Genomic DNA, 11321 nt, shown 5'->3' on the forward strand with positions numbered 1-11321 from the left:
CTCTGTCCCAGTGTGGGCCGGGAGCTGGCCTGGGGTCTGTGGGATGGGCTGGGTGAGGAAAGGAGCCCTGAAGGGACTTTCTGGGTATTTCCCTTTCACACGTCGTGGGCCCTCCCTCCCCAACCCCTATCTCCTCCCTGGGCTCCAGTCTCCTTTACCCCATCTACACCCAGAGGGGACAGACTGGGAGGATGGCATCTCCCCCACAGCAAGCCAGCCTGTCCACTGGACTCTGAGCCTCCACCGCACAAAAGTGAGACCTCTTACAGACAAACTGACCCACATAAGAAAATCAAACACACACACACACACACACACACACACCCCTCCCAGAAAAGCATGAGTTGTCTGTTCAGATACAAGGAAGACCCACAACCTGTATCTCCAGTCCCTAACACTAAAACAGATGGGCCTAAGGCCAACGCAGGTGGTGGGACTAAACACAAAGAGGGTCCCAGCACAGAGAGTGTCCACCAAGCCTCACCCAGAGCAGTCTCAAGCCGTCTCCACCCCTGGTCAGTGCTTTAGGTCAACTCAGGGATCTCAGCTTTTTCTCACTGGACAGAGAGACAGCCCGAAGGGAGTGGATCAGAAAGTTCTAGCGGACTGCCGGAGTGAGTAGGAAGGCTGAGCTGACTGGGACGTGTGCGAGGTCGGGGTAAAGGTGCAGAGATCAGAGGCCCAGGCCCTAAAGTGGGTTCCGCAGGGTCCAGAGGGGCCGGAGCTGGGCGCCCAAGGTGGGTCCAGGTCAGGCCAAAGGGGCGGGGGGCAAGGGCTGGATGTTGTCTTCCCTCCACAAAGCTCGAGGATGCAGCCGGAGCCAGCGAAGGAGACCAGGAGGAGGGGCCCGCGGGAGCGAGCGAACAAGGGCGCGCAGGGAGCAGGGGCCCGCGTGGGGCGCGCCCAGGCGGAGCCCCCCAGGCCGGGCTGGGCCCTCACGCTGGAGGGGCTGGCGGCCATGCGGCCCGCGCAGCGCCACAGCCACCTGCTCTTCGGCGACCTGCTGGAGGACGTGGGCGCGGACACTTGCCTCTTCCCGTGCGAGTCAGCGGAAGTGGGGTACCGCATGCCGGACTCGCGTGCGTGGACGCTGCCGCTTGAGCCACCCGCGCAGCGCCAGGACCGGCTCCTCGGCGTCCTTAAGGCCGCCGAGGCCCGCGGCCGAGTCCGCGCGCTCCGGCTGCGCTACGCCCGCATGCGGGTGAGGCAGGGACGGGGCCTGGGCGGGGGGACTGCCAGGACGGGAGCGCTACAGGCCAGGCGGGGCACCTGTCGTCGCTAAGGCTCCGCAACAGCCCGGCCCCAACCCCGATCCCGCAGGCGGAGGAGATCTCGCTCCTCATTCAGTGCCAGAGGTCCGCGCGCGCCGCCATCCGGCTGGAGCTGTTCCTGCCGCCGCAGCTGAAGCCCACGAGGATCCCAGACCCCCTGGATCGGCAAGAGGTGCCCGCGAGCCCGGGAAAGGGCGGGAGGGAAGGCCCGCCCGCCCGCCTCCCTGCACACCGGGCCCAAGCCCCTCTTCCCCCGCAGAGGAGGCGCGTGGAGACCATCCTGGAGGAGAAAGTCCACGGCAGCATCTTACCGCGTTGACAGCGACCCCACAGCGCGAAACCGCGCCCCACCCTCCTACATAAAGTCTCATTTCCCAACCACCCCCTGGTCTCTACGCTTCCCCTCTCTAAGTCCCCCGGCGGTGGAGGGAAGGGGTTAGGATGTATGCTGGATCTCCCACATCCTATGTCACAGGACATCAGGGTACACAGGGTGCGGCTCCTTCAACAAAGTGGAAAGATGCAAATTGGCGGACATCAGATTAACAGCAGGCAGGGACATTCCTAACCCCCCAAATCCCATGCTGCCCCCAGCAGGCAACCTGGTGCCCTGTGAATTCGTGGGGGTCTCCAGTCTGTCTATGCCAGGAAGAAGAGCCTGGCTGGGCAAGAGTTGCAACCCCAGAAGTGAGGGCAACCTCAGGGAGAAAGCAGGACCCCTAGACCACAGGCCATTCCATCAGAGGGTCAGAGAGGAAGCTGACGCTCTGGGCAAGAGACTGACTGCAAGAGCCAACGCTGACCTTCAGACAAGAGCCAACGCTGGCCTTCGGACAGTCAGCTCTGTCTAGGAGGGTCTTCAGAAGACAGGGAGACTGCGGAAGGGGAGATCTCTTAAGGCAGACCTCTGGTTCTTGTAGTTGAGTCACTCAGTCATGTCAGACTCTGCAACCCTGTGGACTGCCGCACACCAGGCTCCTCTGTCCTCCACCATCTCCATGAGTTTGCTCAAATTCATGTCCATTGAGTCACCCAGATAGAAAGTCACTCTTGGTTTTCCTTTCCATCCTGATAGTCCCTCTCTGCCCCTTTGATTCCCCCTTACTGGAACACACACACAGAGGACAGGAAGGACACCACCCCTGTCCCACTCTGACAAACCCACATCCTGCAAAACCTCTGGATTCCAAAGAACATCTGGACAAAGTTTCTGGACAGATTTCCCCTTCAAGAATTTACTTTTCTCCCCAACACAGACTCTTTGCAGAGCCTGGGATTTCTCTTAGCCGGCTCTCCTTTTTCCTCCCTCTCAGCAGTCCAGCGGGTTATCACAGAGGTGGGGGCCTCACACAAGGCCATCCCCTGCCAGGAGACTCCAGCAGAGTCACCAACCTGCAGCAGAGAACTGGTCCTAGAGGGGTGTGTCCTCTACTAACAGAGGCCAGAGCTGGGGTCAGCAAGGAGTCTTTTTTGATGGCAGCCCCTGACCGGGCTCAGGATGGGGACCAGAACCCTCTGTGTCCCCAGCAAGCCCTAACCCCACACAGGACACTTGGCCAGTTCTGAGCTGTTGCACCCTTAGCCTTGATCCAAGCCAGAACTGTGTGGAGCTGAAGTCTGGAAGCTCCAGAAGAGAGGAGGGAGCTCTCTACAGGAGGGTAGGCAGAGAGAATAAGGAACAAGGGAGAGAGGGTGATTTGGGCATGGGACAGAGCAACAACCACTTACCTGCTGACACGTGCAAGATGCCAACTAGCCCTGGCTCCCCTGGTTAAGCTCCCTGCATCTGAACCCCAGCATTCCATCTCTGGGGAAGTGCCAAGCACTGGAATGATTTCATCTGTTTAGTAAAAACACATTTTACTTCATCACTCCTCTGAGCCTCCATTTCTTTATCTTTAAAAAGGAAGCCTTAATGACCTCACATGGCATCATGGCTCCAGATAAGAGAAGGGTCACTCTAAACAGGCAGGCACTGAAGGGCAGAGGACGAGAGAGGTGCACACAGCCCTGAGGAGCCATCCAGATGAAGGCTCCACCCTTCACCTGGAGCTCTGCACCAGGTGGGGGCTGGGACAGGGGGTAACTTTGATCACCCCACCAGGAAGGCGGCCTTGGTCTGGAGGAATACCTGGGAAAGTGGCCGAGGACATTGCTGCAGGGCCTGGAAGAGGCTTCTGCTATGAGAAAGCAAAGAATGCAAGCCACAACCCAATGACTGGAGGCTATAAGGGATTTGGGTTGGGGGGGTCCCCAGGGCTGGGAGCTCATGCTCTAGACAGAGGGTCCTGGGTTCAAATCCCACCCCCAGTGTTACCCCAGGAGAGAGGTACACCAACCCCCACCACATCCAGCTGCCCTAGACGTCTCAGGATGCAGGTGGAGATGCCACGTCAAGCATCACAGCATGAGCATGGCTGTGTGGCCTGGACTAAGTGTTGACCCATCTTTGAAGGCCTTACCTCCTGGGACTGTTATCTAGGCTATATAAGAAGCAGCCACCTCCCATCTGGGCAGGCTTCTGGCCTCTGCTCCGGCCCAGCCAGCCTGTCAACATGACAGCCAAGCCCTCTGAGGACACAGCATAAGAGGGCCCCCAGCCTGCAGGGCCTCTCCCTCCTCCCTGGCCTTGGCCTGCACTCTCTCCAGCTCAGCTCTGCCTAGCTGCTCTACTGGCTCCAGTTCTATCCTTTGCCAAGCAAGATGCCGGTCTGAAACACCCGCTCTCTGCTCTGTGGTTCTCCTTAGCCCTCCTCACCTCTCACCCAGTCTGCAAGCCTATTTCTTGTCTGCTCCGCGGCTGGTCTGTCCTGCCCAATGCCAGGTCCCAAGGCTGACATGTAGAGAACACCCAGACATTTGCAGGATGAAGACAGTTGTAAACTCTCCCCTTCCCTTGATATCCCCAAGAGCGCTGAAAAACGTGAGCATGTACAACTTTGTGCAACTGGAAGGCATTTTGTGAGCAGGCCCGGGGACCAAGGGACAGGAGCTGTACACGCTCTGAGGCTAGGGGACTCAGACACTCTGCAGACCACTTCCAGAGCAGGGTCAGGGCCGTCCAAACACGGGCCCAAAGCATGCTGGGATAAGGAATTTAACTCATCGAGTCATAAAATACGAGATTTGGCCAAAGAGAAGAGACAGGCATTCCTGGCAAAGGGGAGGGTGTGGCTTTAAACTTTAGAACATCTTGGGGCAACTGGAGGGGTTGAAAGGGACTCAGCTGGCCACATAGACAGGGACTTTGGATATAAGGACAGCCCGGATATAAGAACCATTGCCCCCCACCCCACCCCACCCCCAGTGGCGCTGCAGCCCACGAACCGCCTTCCTTGGGAAGGCCCTACAGCACGGTGACTGACAGCACGCCCTTAACCGCGTTTCACAGCTAAGGATACTCAGTGCCAGAGAGCCTAGGGACGGCCCGGGAGTGACCACGGGGTCCAGTCCTTTCCAGCCGCCTCTCCCTTCCTTAAGAGGGACAAGAAGCCTATGGAGTCGCCCCCTTCCACCCCCGCCCCAGTAACTGCAACGCTGGACTGGCCCCGCCGAGAAGAGCTGGAGGCACGGCCACACCCCCAGCTGCCGCAGTACCACTTCAGCCGCTCCGGGAGCCAGAATCCCCAGCATCAGCACCTCATCTCCGCGGGCCACTCAGCGACAATGGGGACCCAGGCGCCGCGCCGCAGCGCGCGGAGCGGTGGGGAGGGGGCGGGTGGGGCGCGGAGCCGGCAGAGCTCGGGGCGGGGCGGGCCGGGCCGGGCACCTCCCCGCGCGAGGAAGTCCCGGCCCCGCGCTTTGGGGAAGTGCGGCCGAGGCGCCTGCGCACTGCAGCCTGCGCCCGCTCCCCGACGATCCGGCCGGACCTCGGAACGCGCGGGCCGGCGGCTGAGGCGCGAGCGGCTCGGGAGCGCGGCCGGTGAGTGCGCGCGCGCGGCGCCCAGGACGGCGGCCCTGCCCCTCCGGCCCGGGGCCCGTGGGCTGTGCGGGGCGGGAGCTTCGGAAACCAGCGCCCAGATCCGCGCCCCAAGGACTCCCGCCGCGGGGTCCACGTGGACCCTGGGCCGCGGCGGGACTGGATGCAGTCCCCGCGCGTGGGGGAGGGGGCGTTGCAAGCGGGTTCCCCTTTTTCTGCAGCTCAAAGCCTGGGGAAGTGATTGCTCAAAGTGGGGGGGGGCGGCCGGAAGAACCCAGGTTTCCGCGTCTCCCGTCCCCCCTTCAGCCTGGTGGGGAGGGGCCGAGGCGGGACACCCGTACTGCCCCCGCCCCCACCCCGCTGGATCTGGCAGCCAGTCATCCCCGCCAGTCGGAGGGGAGGCGCTGCGCCCCCGGCCCGAGCTGATCGGGGGCTCCTGGCGCCAGCCTCGCTCCAGAACGCGCAGGAGGACCTCCTGCCGTCTGACTTGAGTCCTGCTGCTGCAGTGCACGCCCCTTCGGCAGCCAGGGTGGGGCCCAGAGCGACCTGGCCCCTCCCGCCCCCACCTCGCCTTTGGGTCGCTGGTGAGTGGGGCGCGTGGCGAGTTCCTTGAGGGTAGGGTGGGGGCGTCGGAGGCCGGAGAAAGGGGCGGACTTCTCCAGGCCAGACCCTATTAGCCGAGAGAGAGAGAGAGAAGTGGGTTGCCCCTGCCATCGCAGAGGTGGGCTGGGGCGAGGGTCACCAGGGCTAGGAAAATTGGTCTGCCTTGGAGCCGCTAGGCTGGGACTTCCCTACCAGCCCAGTGGTGGAGGGACGGGGGCGAAGCAGGCAGGAAAGGTGCTGAGGAGGATGAGAAGAGAATGGAGCCCCTCTGGCAACCCCCCTCACAAAGGTTATGGCATTTTTTCCTGGGATTGTCACATTTTCTTATTCTTTTTTTGGACTGGGCGGGCTCGGGGACGTTCTTTTTCCTTCTGTGGAGCAGAGCAGCAGTCGCTCCCGAGGGAACCTCTGTCCCCAGAGGCCAGACTTACTGCCCGTCCAGCTTCTCCCATCCTAGACTTAGGGGCCAAAGCCTGGATGGGGCTGGGGAAGGGGAAGGAGCCCCCTTCCACATGCCCGGATGAGGGGCAGGAGCACTGATACTGATCCTGTAACCCCACCAGGAGAGAGAGCAGGTGCCCCAGAGGCATAAGTGGTCCCAGCCGGCCTGGGGATGGTGCAGGGAGCCAGGTCCAGGGGTGGGCGACAACGTCCAGGGCCTACAACCAGGGCAGAGGGGCAGCCTCTCCCCCTCTCTGCCACAAACTCAGCCCCCAGCACCTGGGCGCTGCACTCTCAGGCAGGTCCCCTCCTCCAGTTCAGAGCTGATTTGGAGAAGGCAGCCTAGGGAGTTTAATCTTAAGGGAGCTAGGGGGCGGTGGGGGGGAATTGGGGCCCTGCCCCCACTCACAGTGGGTGGAGATGCAGAGGAGGAAGAGCCGCTCTGCCTGGGGAAGTCACAGCCCGACTGGGGTACAGCTACCAGACCTCAGAGGTTGCCACACCCCTTCCTTTCCCTAGAAACTTGACCCCTGCGGGAAGGCAAGCTGTGGGGCTGCTGTTTCCCCATCTTGTCTGTTTGCTGGAAGCTTGAGGGTCCACCTTCCCATGATCCAGGGGAAGCCAGGCCAAGACCCCATGGGCCCCTACACCTGGCTCCCAGATCTGGGTCAGGACAGGGGCCTCTGCATGTTCAGACTGAAGACAGGGGTGCCCTCAGCGTGCATATCTCGGGCTGTCACCTCTGGGCACCAGCACCTGGCCAGGAGACGGGACGCTGGGGTTGCCCAGCCTGTGACCGCCCTGGGGCCCATCCTGCAACATCGTTTTCCTCTCCTGCCATCCCAGACCCCAAGAGGCCAACTGAACCAAACAGGCACTGAAAGGCCAAAGCTGAGGAATGGAGGCGGGGTGGGGGGTGGGGGCGGGGTGCAGCAGAGAGAATGTTCATTTAATGAGAAAATAAAGTGAAACCAAGTCGTGAGCCTCTCGCGGCGGGGTTTCAGAAGGTCCGCGCCCCAGACACGCCAGGGGCCGCCCCTGGGCCGGGGAAGGGGGCGGATGCCTCACCTGGGCCGAGGTGGGGGTGGGGTGAGGGCAGGTGGGAAGGCGTTCAAAACTGCCTCCTGGAGCCTGATTGGCCGCCCTCGGTCCCCGCGTTCCCAACAGGGGCCGCTCATCCGGGTGGGACTGGGCACCCCTGGCACGCCCGCACTGCGGAAGGGGAAGGTTCGCCCCGATGCCGCTCCGAGCGGAAGGGACCCCGCGGCTCCTACCCGCCCGGGAGCAAGACGCGCCACCGCCCGCCTGCGGCAAGGCCTGGGGCCGCAGCGGTTTCCGCAGCCTGGGGGTGGGGAGGGGAAGGGAGGCTGGGAGACCCGGAGGTGCCAGTCGAAGGCTGGGTGCGGAGCGAAGGTTGGGTGCGGAGCCAGCGTCCGGGCTGAAAAGGCGGTGGTGCCTGGCGGCTCTCAGCCCTCTTCAGCCGTGCCTGCTGCACTGCCCGCACCTTCAGGACGTCCTGCCTCAGCCCCAAGTCCTACTCCCGTGCTCCGTGCCAAAGGCCTGGTCTGCTCCCTCTGCGGAGTCCCTGGGAGCAGGTGGGAGTCCTCCAAGGCCCCGCAGCCCTTCCCAACTCCTGGTGGGAAGCAGCCTCCCCACCTCTCACCACCCATCCCCTGGAAAACCTGGGATGGAGGGAGCTGGGATGGAGGTTCCAAATGTCTACCACCACCCCTGAGAGCCTCAGTCTCTGGGGGCCTGCAGCCCCCTGAGAGGGGCCAGGAGCCAGAAACCAAGAAAGAGGAACCCCTGCTTCCGGCTTTCAGGGAGTGAGCAGATGGGGGTGTCCCAGAACCTCCTGTGGAGATCTTGTCTGGGGTCTCCTCCTTCCTGATCCCCATCCCCTCACATCTGCCGTGTAGACTAGAGTGGGGGTTGGGCCTGGGCAGAGTAGTCTGAGGTGGGAGGCCGGGGAGGCAGGTAGGGAGAGACTCAGAATGCCTGGCAGGGTGCCGGCCAGGGCGGGTGTAAGGTTCTCAGTGAGAACCCGGGCCTCTCTTCTCAGACCCCCAGGCTGTGGTGACAGAAACAGGTGTCCTGGAACAGGCACCACGGAGCCCTGGCAACCTCCTCCACCCATCCATGCCCACCCCACCTGAGGCTGAGAAGCAGGTGGGCTGCCTCCACCCTGGCCTCCGCCCCTTGGGGGGTGGGGGGGCTAAGGGCATGACTAGGAATTCAGAGACCCATGGACATCTGGGAGGTCACAAGGGTCATAGCCCTGGGAGGGAGCGTGGCGTCCAGTGGGCAGTTGGGGCTGGAAAGCGGGTGGTAACCATGGGCTCTGCCTGGAGGCTGAGGCAGCCCTGTCTTCCCCCAGCAAACAGGGCCAGAGGAGGCGGACCAGCCCCCCTCGATGTCCAGTCATGATGTGGCTCCCCCGGCTCCCCCCAGGCGAAACCCCTGCTGCTTGTGCTGGTGCTGCTGTTGCAGCTGCTCTTGGTACGTGGGCCTGGGGATGCTTGATAGGCCTGGTGGGGAGGGGGCGCTGAGCAGACCTAGGATCCAGGACTCTGCTCCTTAGCCCTTAGGAGGCTTTTGAGGCATCACCTCCAAGTAGGGTACCCCTGCCACCCACAGCACTTATCCAGGGGCTTGGTGACTAGTGGTCAGTGCAGGTGGTATCCACATGCAGGCACCTGGCGTGCATGCGTGTGTGTATGTGTGTATCTACTGTAAGCTAGCTGTGTGTGTGTGTCTACTGTAAGCTGGGTGTGTGTGTCTAACATGCAGGCATCTAGCGTGCATGTGCGTGTGTGTCTCTGCTGTAAGTTAGGGTGGTATGTGTGTCTGTCTTGTCTCTGTCTGTCTCTGTAAGCTCATCCAGACTGGCCCTGGGGACTAAAACAACAAGACAAAAGCAGGTCCTACAGACAGCATCAGGTGGAGGGGCTTTGAGCAGAAACCTGGCCCTGGGACAGTCGGTGGGTGGGGGCAGGCACTGGGCCTCCAGGGGTGAACTAGTTTCTAAGCACATAGGGAACCTGTTGGGGGTTTTGTGGCTCAGAGGCATATGGCTCTTTACAGGTTTTCAGTCCTTGGCTGTTGAGTAGACAGTGCTGAGGGGACCCAAATGGGGATCAGCCGACCAGTGAACAACTGAGACCTGAGCCCATGCCTGAAACAGAGAAACTGCCTGGGGTTAGGGCTGGGAGGCCATGAACTGTTAGGACCCACTTAGCCTTTGCCTGTAGGGACCAGGAGAGGAGTTTGGCATGGCATCGGAAAGGTGGGGTAAGGAGGGAACTGAGTTCTGTCCAAACCCTGAGTCTGAGATGCCCTAAGCCCTATCAGTGACCCTGGTGAGAGGTCTGGCTGGAGGTGTGGACTTGGAAGCCATCACCGATGCTGCGCCCGGAGCTAAGGAGGGAAGCAGATCGCCTGGGGAGAGTCAGGGGTCAGACACACGGGCTGGGCCTTCACCACATCAGTGGGGTCTGTAGGAAAAAGCAGCGAGGGTCTAGGTCAGGCCAGGGAGGGAGAGAGGCAGACACCTGGGGCCTGTGAAGCCCTGAAGGCAAGAAGACGTCCCAGGGCGGGACCAAAGGCTGGGAAAGAAGCAGACCCACCTGCGACGGGTTCACCTGTGTGTTGAGAACCCCGAGGCCTCCTGCCCGTTCTAACACCTGTGTGCGGAGTGTCCTGCATGCATACGTGTGCCTGGAGGGCAGTGCCACCTTCCCCTCTGCCCGCAGGAACGAAGAACGGCGGCGGGCCTGGCGAGCCTCCCGGGAGAGCAGGCTGCAGCCCCTCCCCAGTTGCGAAGTCTGGTGAGTCTGCCCCTGGGGCTCTGCGCGGGAGGGGGTGGAGCCTGACGCAGCCGGAATGATGCCCGGATGCCCCCCGCAGCGCCACGCCGACGCCGACCCCGACCCCGGAAGAGGTGCGGAGCTGGGCGCAGTCCTTTGACAAGCTGATGCACAGCCCCGCGGGTCGCAGTGTATTCCGGGAGTTCCTGCGCACGGAGTACAGCGAGGAGAACATGCTCTTCTGGCTAGCCTGCGAGGAGCTCAAGGCCGAAGCCAACCAGCATGTGGTAGATGAGAAGGCCCGGCTCATCTACGAGGACTACGTGTCTATCCTGTCCCCCAAGGAGGTGCGCTGCGTCGGGCCCAGGGTGGGAGGGTGGGGGCGTCTCCGCGCCCCTGACCGTGGCCCCTGTCCCGCAGGTGAGCCTGGACTCCCGCGTGCGGGAGGGCATCAACAAGAAGATGCAGGAGCCGTCGGCGCACACGTTCGATGACGCACAGCTGCAGATTTACACGCTGATGCACCGAGACTCCTACCCCCGCTTCCTCAGCTCCCCGGCCTACCGCGCCCTGCTGCTCCAGGGGGCCTCCCAGTCCTCCAGCGAGGCCTAGGCTGCCCACGTGGCCGCCCAGATGTGGGATGCCTCCCGCGGCAGAGACTCCTTTCACGAGAGCGCTTCAGCAGGTGTCAGGAACACCCACCGGGCCCAGCACCCCGGGGTGGTCCCAGGCAAGAGTGGCAGGTGCAGCGCCAGAGGCCCCTTGCCCACCCGGGGGACGCAGTGTACCAGGGTCCTGCTGAGAGGCAGGCGTGAGTGCCTCTGGGCCCAGGCGACCTTTCTTGAATCAACCACCCCCTGCCTCTGGCCACGGAGCCCTCCTGCTGGGGTTCGCACGTGGGGAAAGGAGGTACCCTCCCTGGAAGCATCCTGGAGCCACAAACCTCACAGGGTCCCTGGGAAACCCTTTCGTGGAGAGCAGACCTTCTGTTTAGTTCTGTGATACAAGGAGACCTCTGCCTGGTGCCATATGCACCCTGGGATTAGACTGAGGACCTCAGAACTAGGCTCAAGGCAGCAGGACCTGATTTCTCTTTTATATGATCATTGAGTTTAAACCAGGAAATATGGCACTGTGTGTCTTATCAAAAAAAGAAAATGTTTTCATATTTAACTCCGCTCCTCTTACTTCCAAAATAGAATATTATTGAAGATATTTTTAAAGCAAAAGTCTTTCCTCTCTGAGAAGATGAGGAGTTGTCTGGGACCCCCAGCAGGGGAG

The 11321-nt window shown here is 61.9% G+C and overlaps 2 protein-coding genes across 3 annotated transcripts; both read left to right on the forward strand.

Moving 5' to 3' along the window:
* Window positions 1-808: 808 nt before the first annotated feature.
* LKAAEAR1 (LKAAEAR motif containing 1) lies at window positions 809-1590 on the forward strand. The gene is made up of 3 exons (XM_055543314.1): window positions 809-1201; window positions 1321-1443; window positions 1531-1590. The coding sequence occupies exons 1-3, from the start codon at window positions 809-811 to the stop codon at window positions 1588-1590; spliced, it is 576 nt and encodes a 191-aa protein (XP_055399289.1).
* Window positions 1591-5075: 3485 nt separating this feature from the next.
* Window positions 5076-11255, forward strand: RGS19 (regulator of G protein signaling 19). Of its 2 annotated transcripts, XM_055544424.1 has the most exons (7): window positions 5140-5193; window positions 5637-5774; window positions 8297-8403; window positions 8612-8733; window positions 9987-10061; window positions 10141-10387; window positions 10461-11255. In XM_055544424.1, the coding sequence occupies exons 3-7, from the start codon at window positions 8374-8376 to the stop codon at window positions 10650-10652; spliced, it is 666 nt and encodes a 221-aa protein (XP_055400399.1). In that variant the 5' UTR covers window positions 5140-5193; window positions 5637-5774; window positions 8297-8373; the 3' UTR covers window positions 10653-11255. The 2 variants fall into 2 exon arrangements, with proteins under 2 accessions (XP_055400400.1, XP_055400399.1); XM_055544425.1 differs by lacking the exon at window positions 5637-5774 and having other exon boundaries at window positions 5076-5193.
* Window positions 11256-11321: the final 66 nt, after the last annotated feature.

This window comes from Bubalus kerabau, chromosome 13 (assembly GCF_029407905.1).
Source record: "Bubalus kerabau isolate K-KA32 ecotype Philippines breed swamp buffalo chromosome 13, PCC_UOA_SB_1v2, whole genome shotgun sequence".
Lineage (NCBI taxonomy): Eukaryota > Metazoa > Chordata > Mammalia > Artiodactyla > Bovidae > Bubalus > Bubalus kerabau.

Coding starts and splice junctions, on each gene's coding strand:
- LKAAEAR1 (XM_055543314.1), top strand. CDS start 809: ATGCAGCCGGAGCCAGCGAAGGAGACCAGGAGGAGGGGCCCGCGGGAG. Junction 1,202..1,320: donor TGCGCTACGCCCGCATGCGG/GTGAGGCAGGGA, acceptor CCGATCCCGCAG/GCGGAGGAGATCTCGCTCCT. Junction 1,444..1,530: donor ACCCCCTGGATCGGCAAGAG/GTGCCCGCGAGC, acceptor CTTCCCCCGCAG/AGGAGGCGCGTGGAGACCAT.
- RGS19 (XM_055544425.1), top strand. CDS start 8,374: ATGCCCACCCCACCTGAGGCTGAGAAGCAG. Junction 8,404..8,611: donor CACCTGAGGCTGAGAAGCAG/GTGGGCTGCCTC, acceptor GTCTTCCCCCAG/CAAACAGGGCCAGAGGAGGC. Junction 10,388..10,460: donor CTATCCTGTCCCCCAAGGAG/GTGCGCTGCGTC, acceptor CCTGTCCCGCAG/GTGAGCCTGGACTCCCGCGT.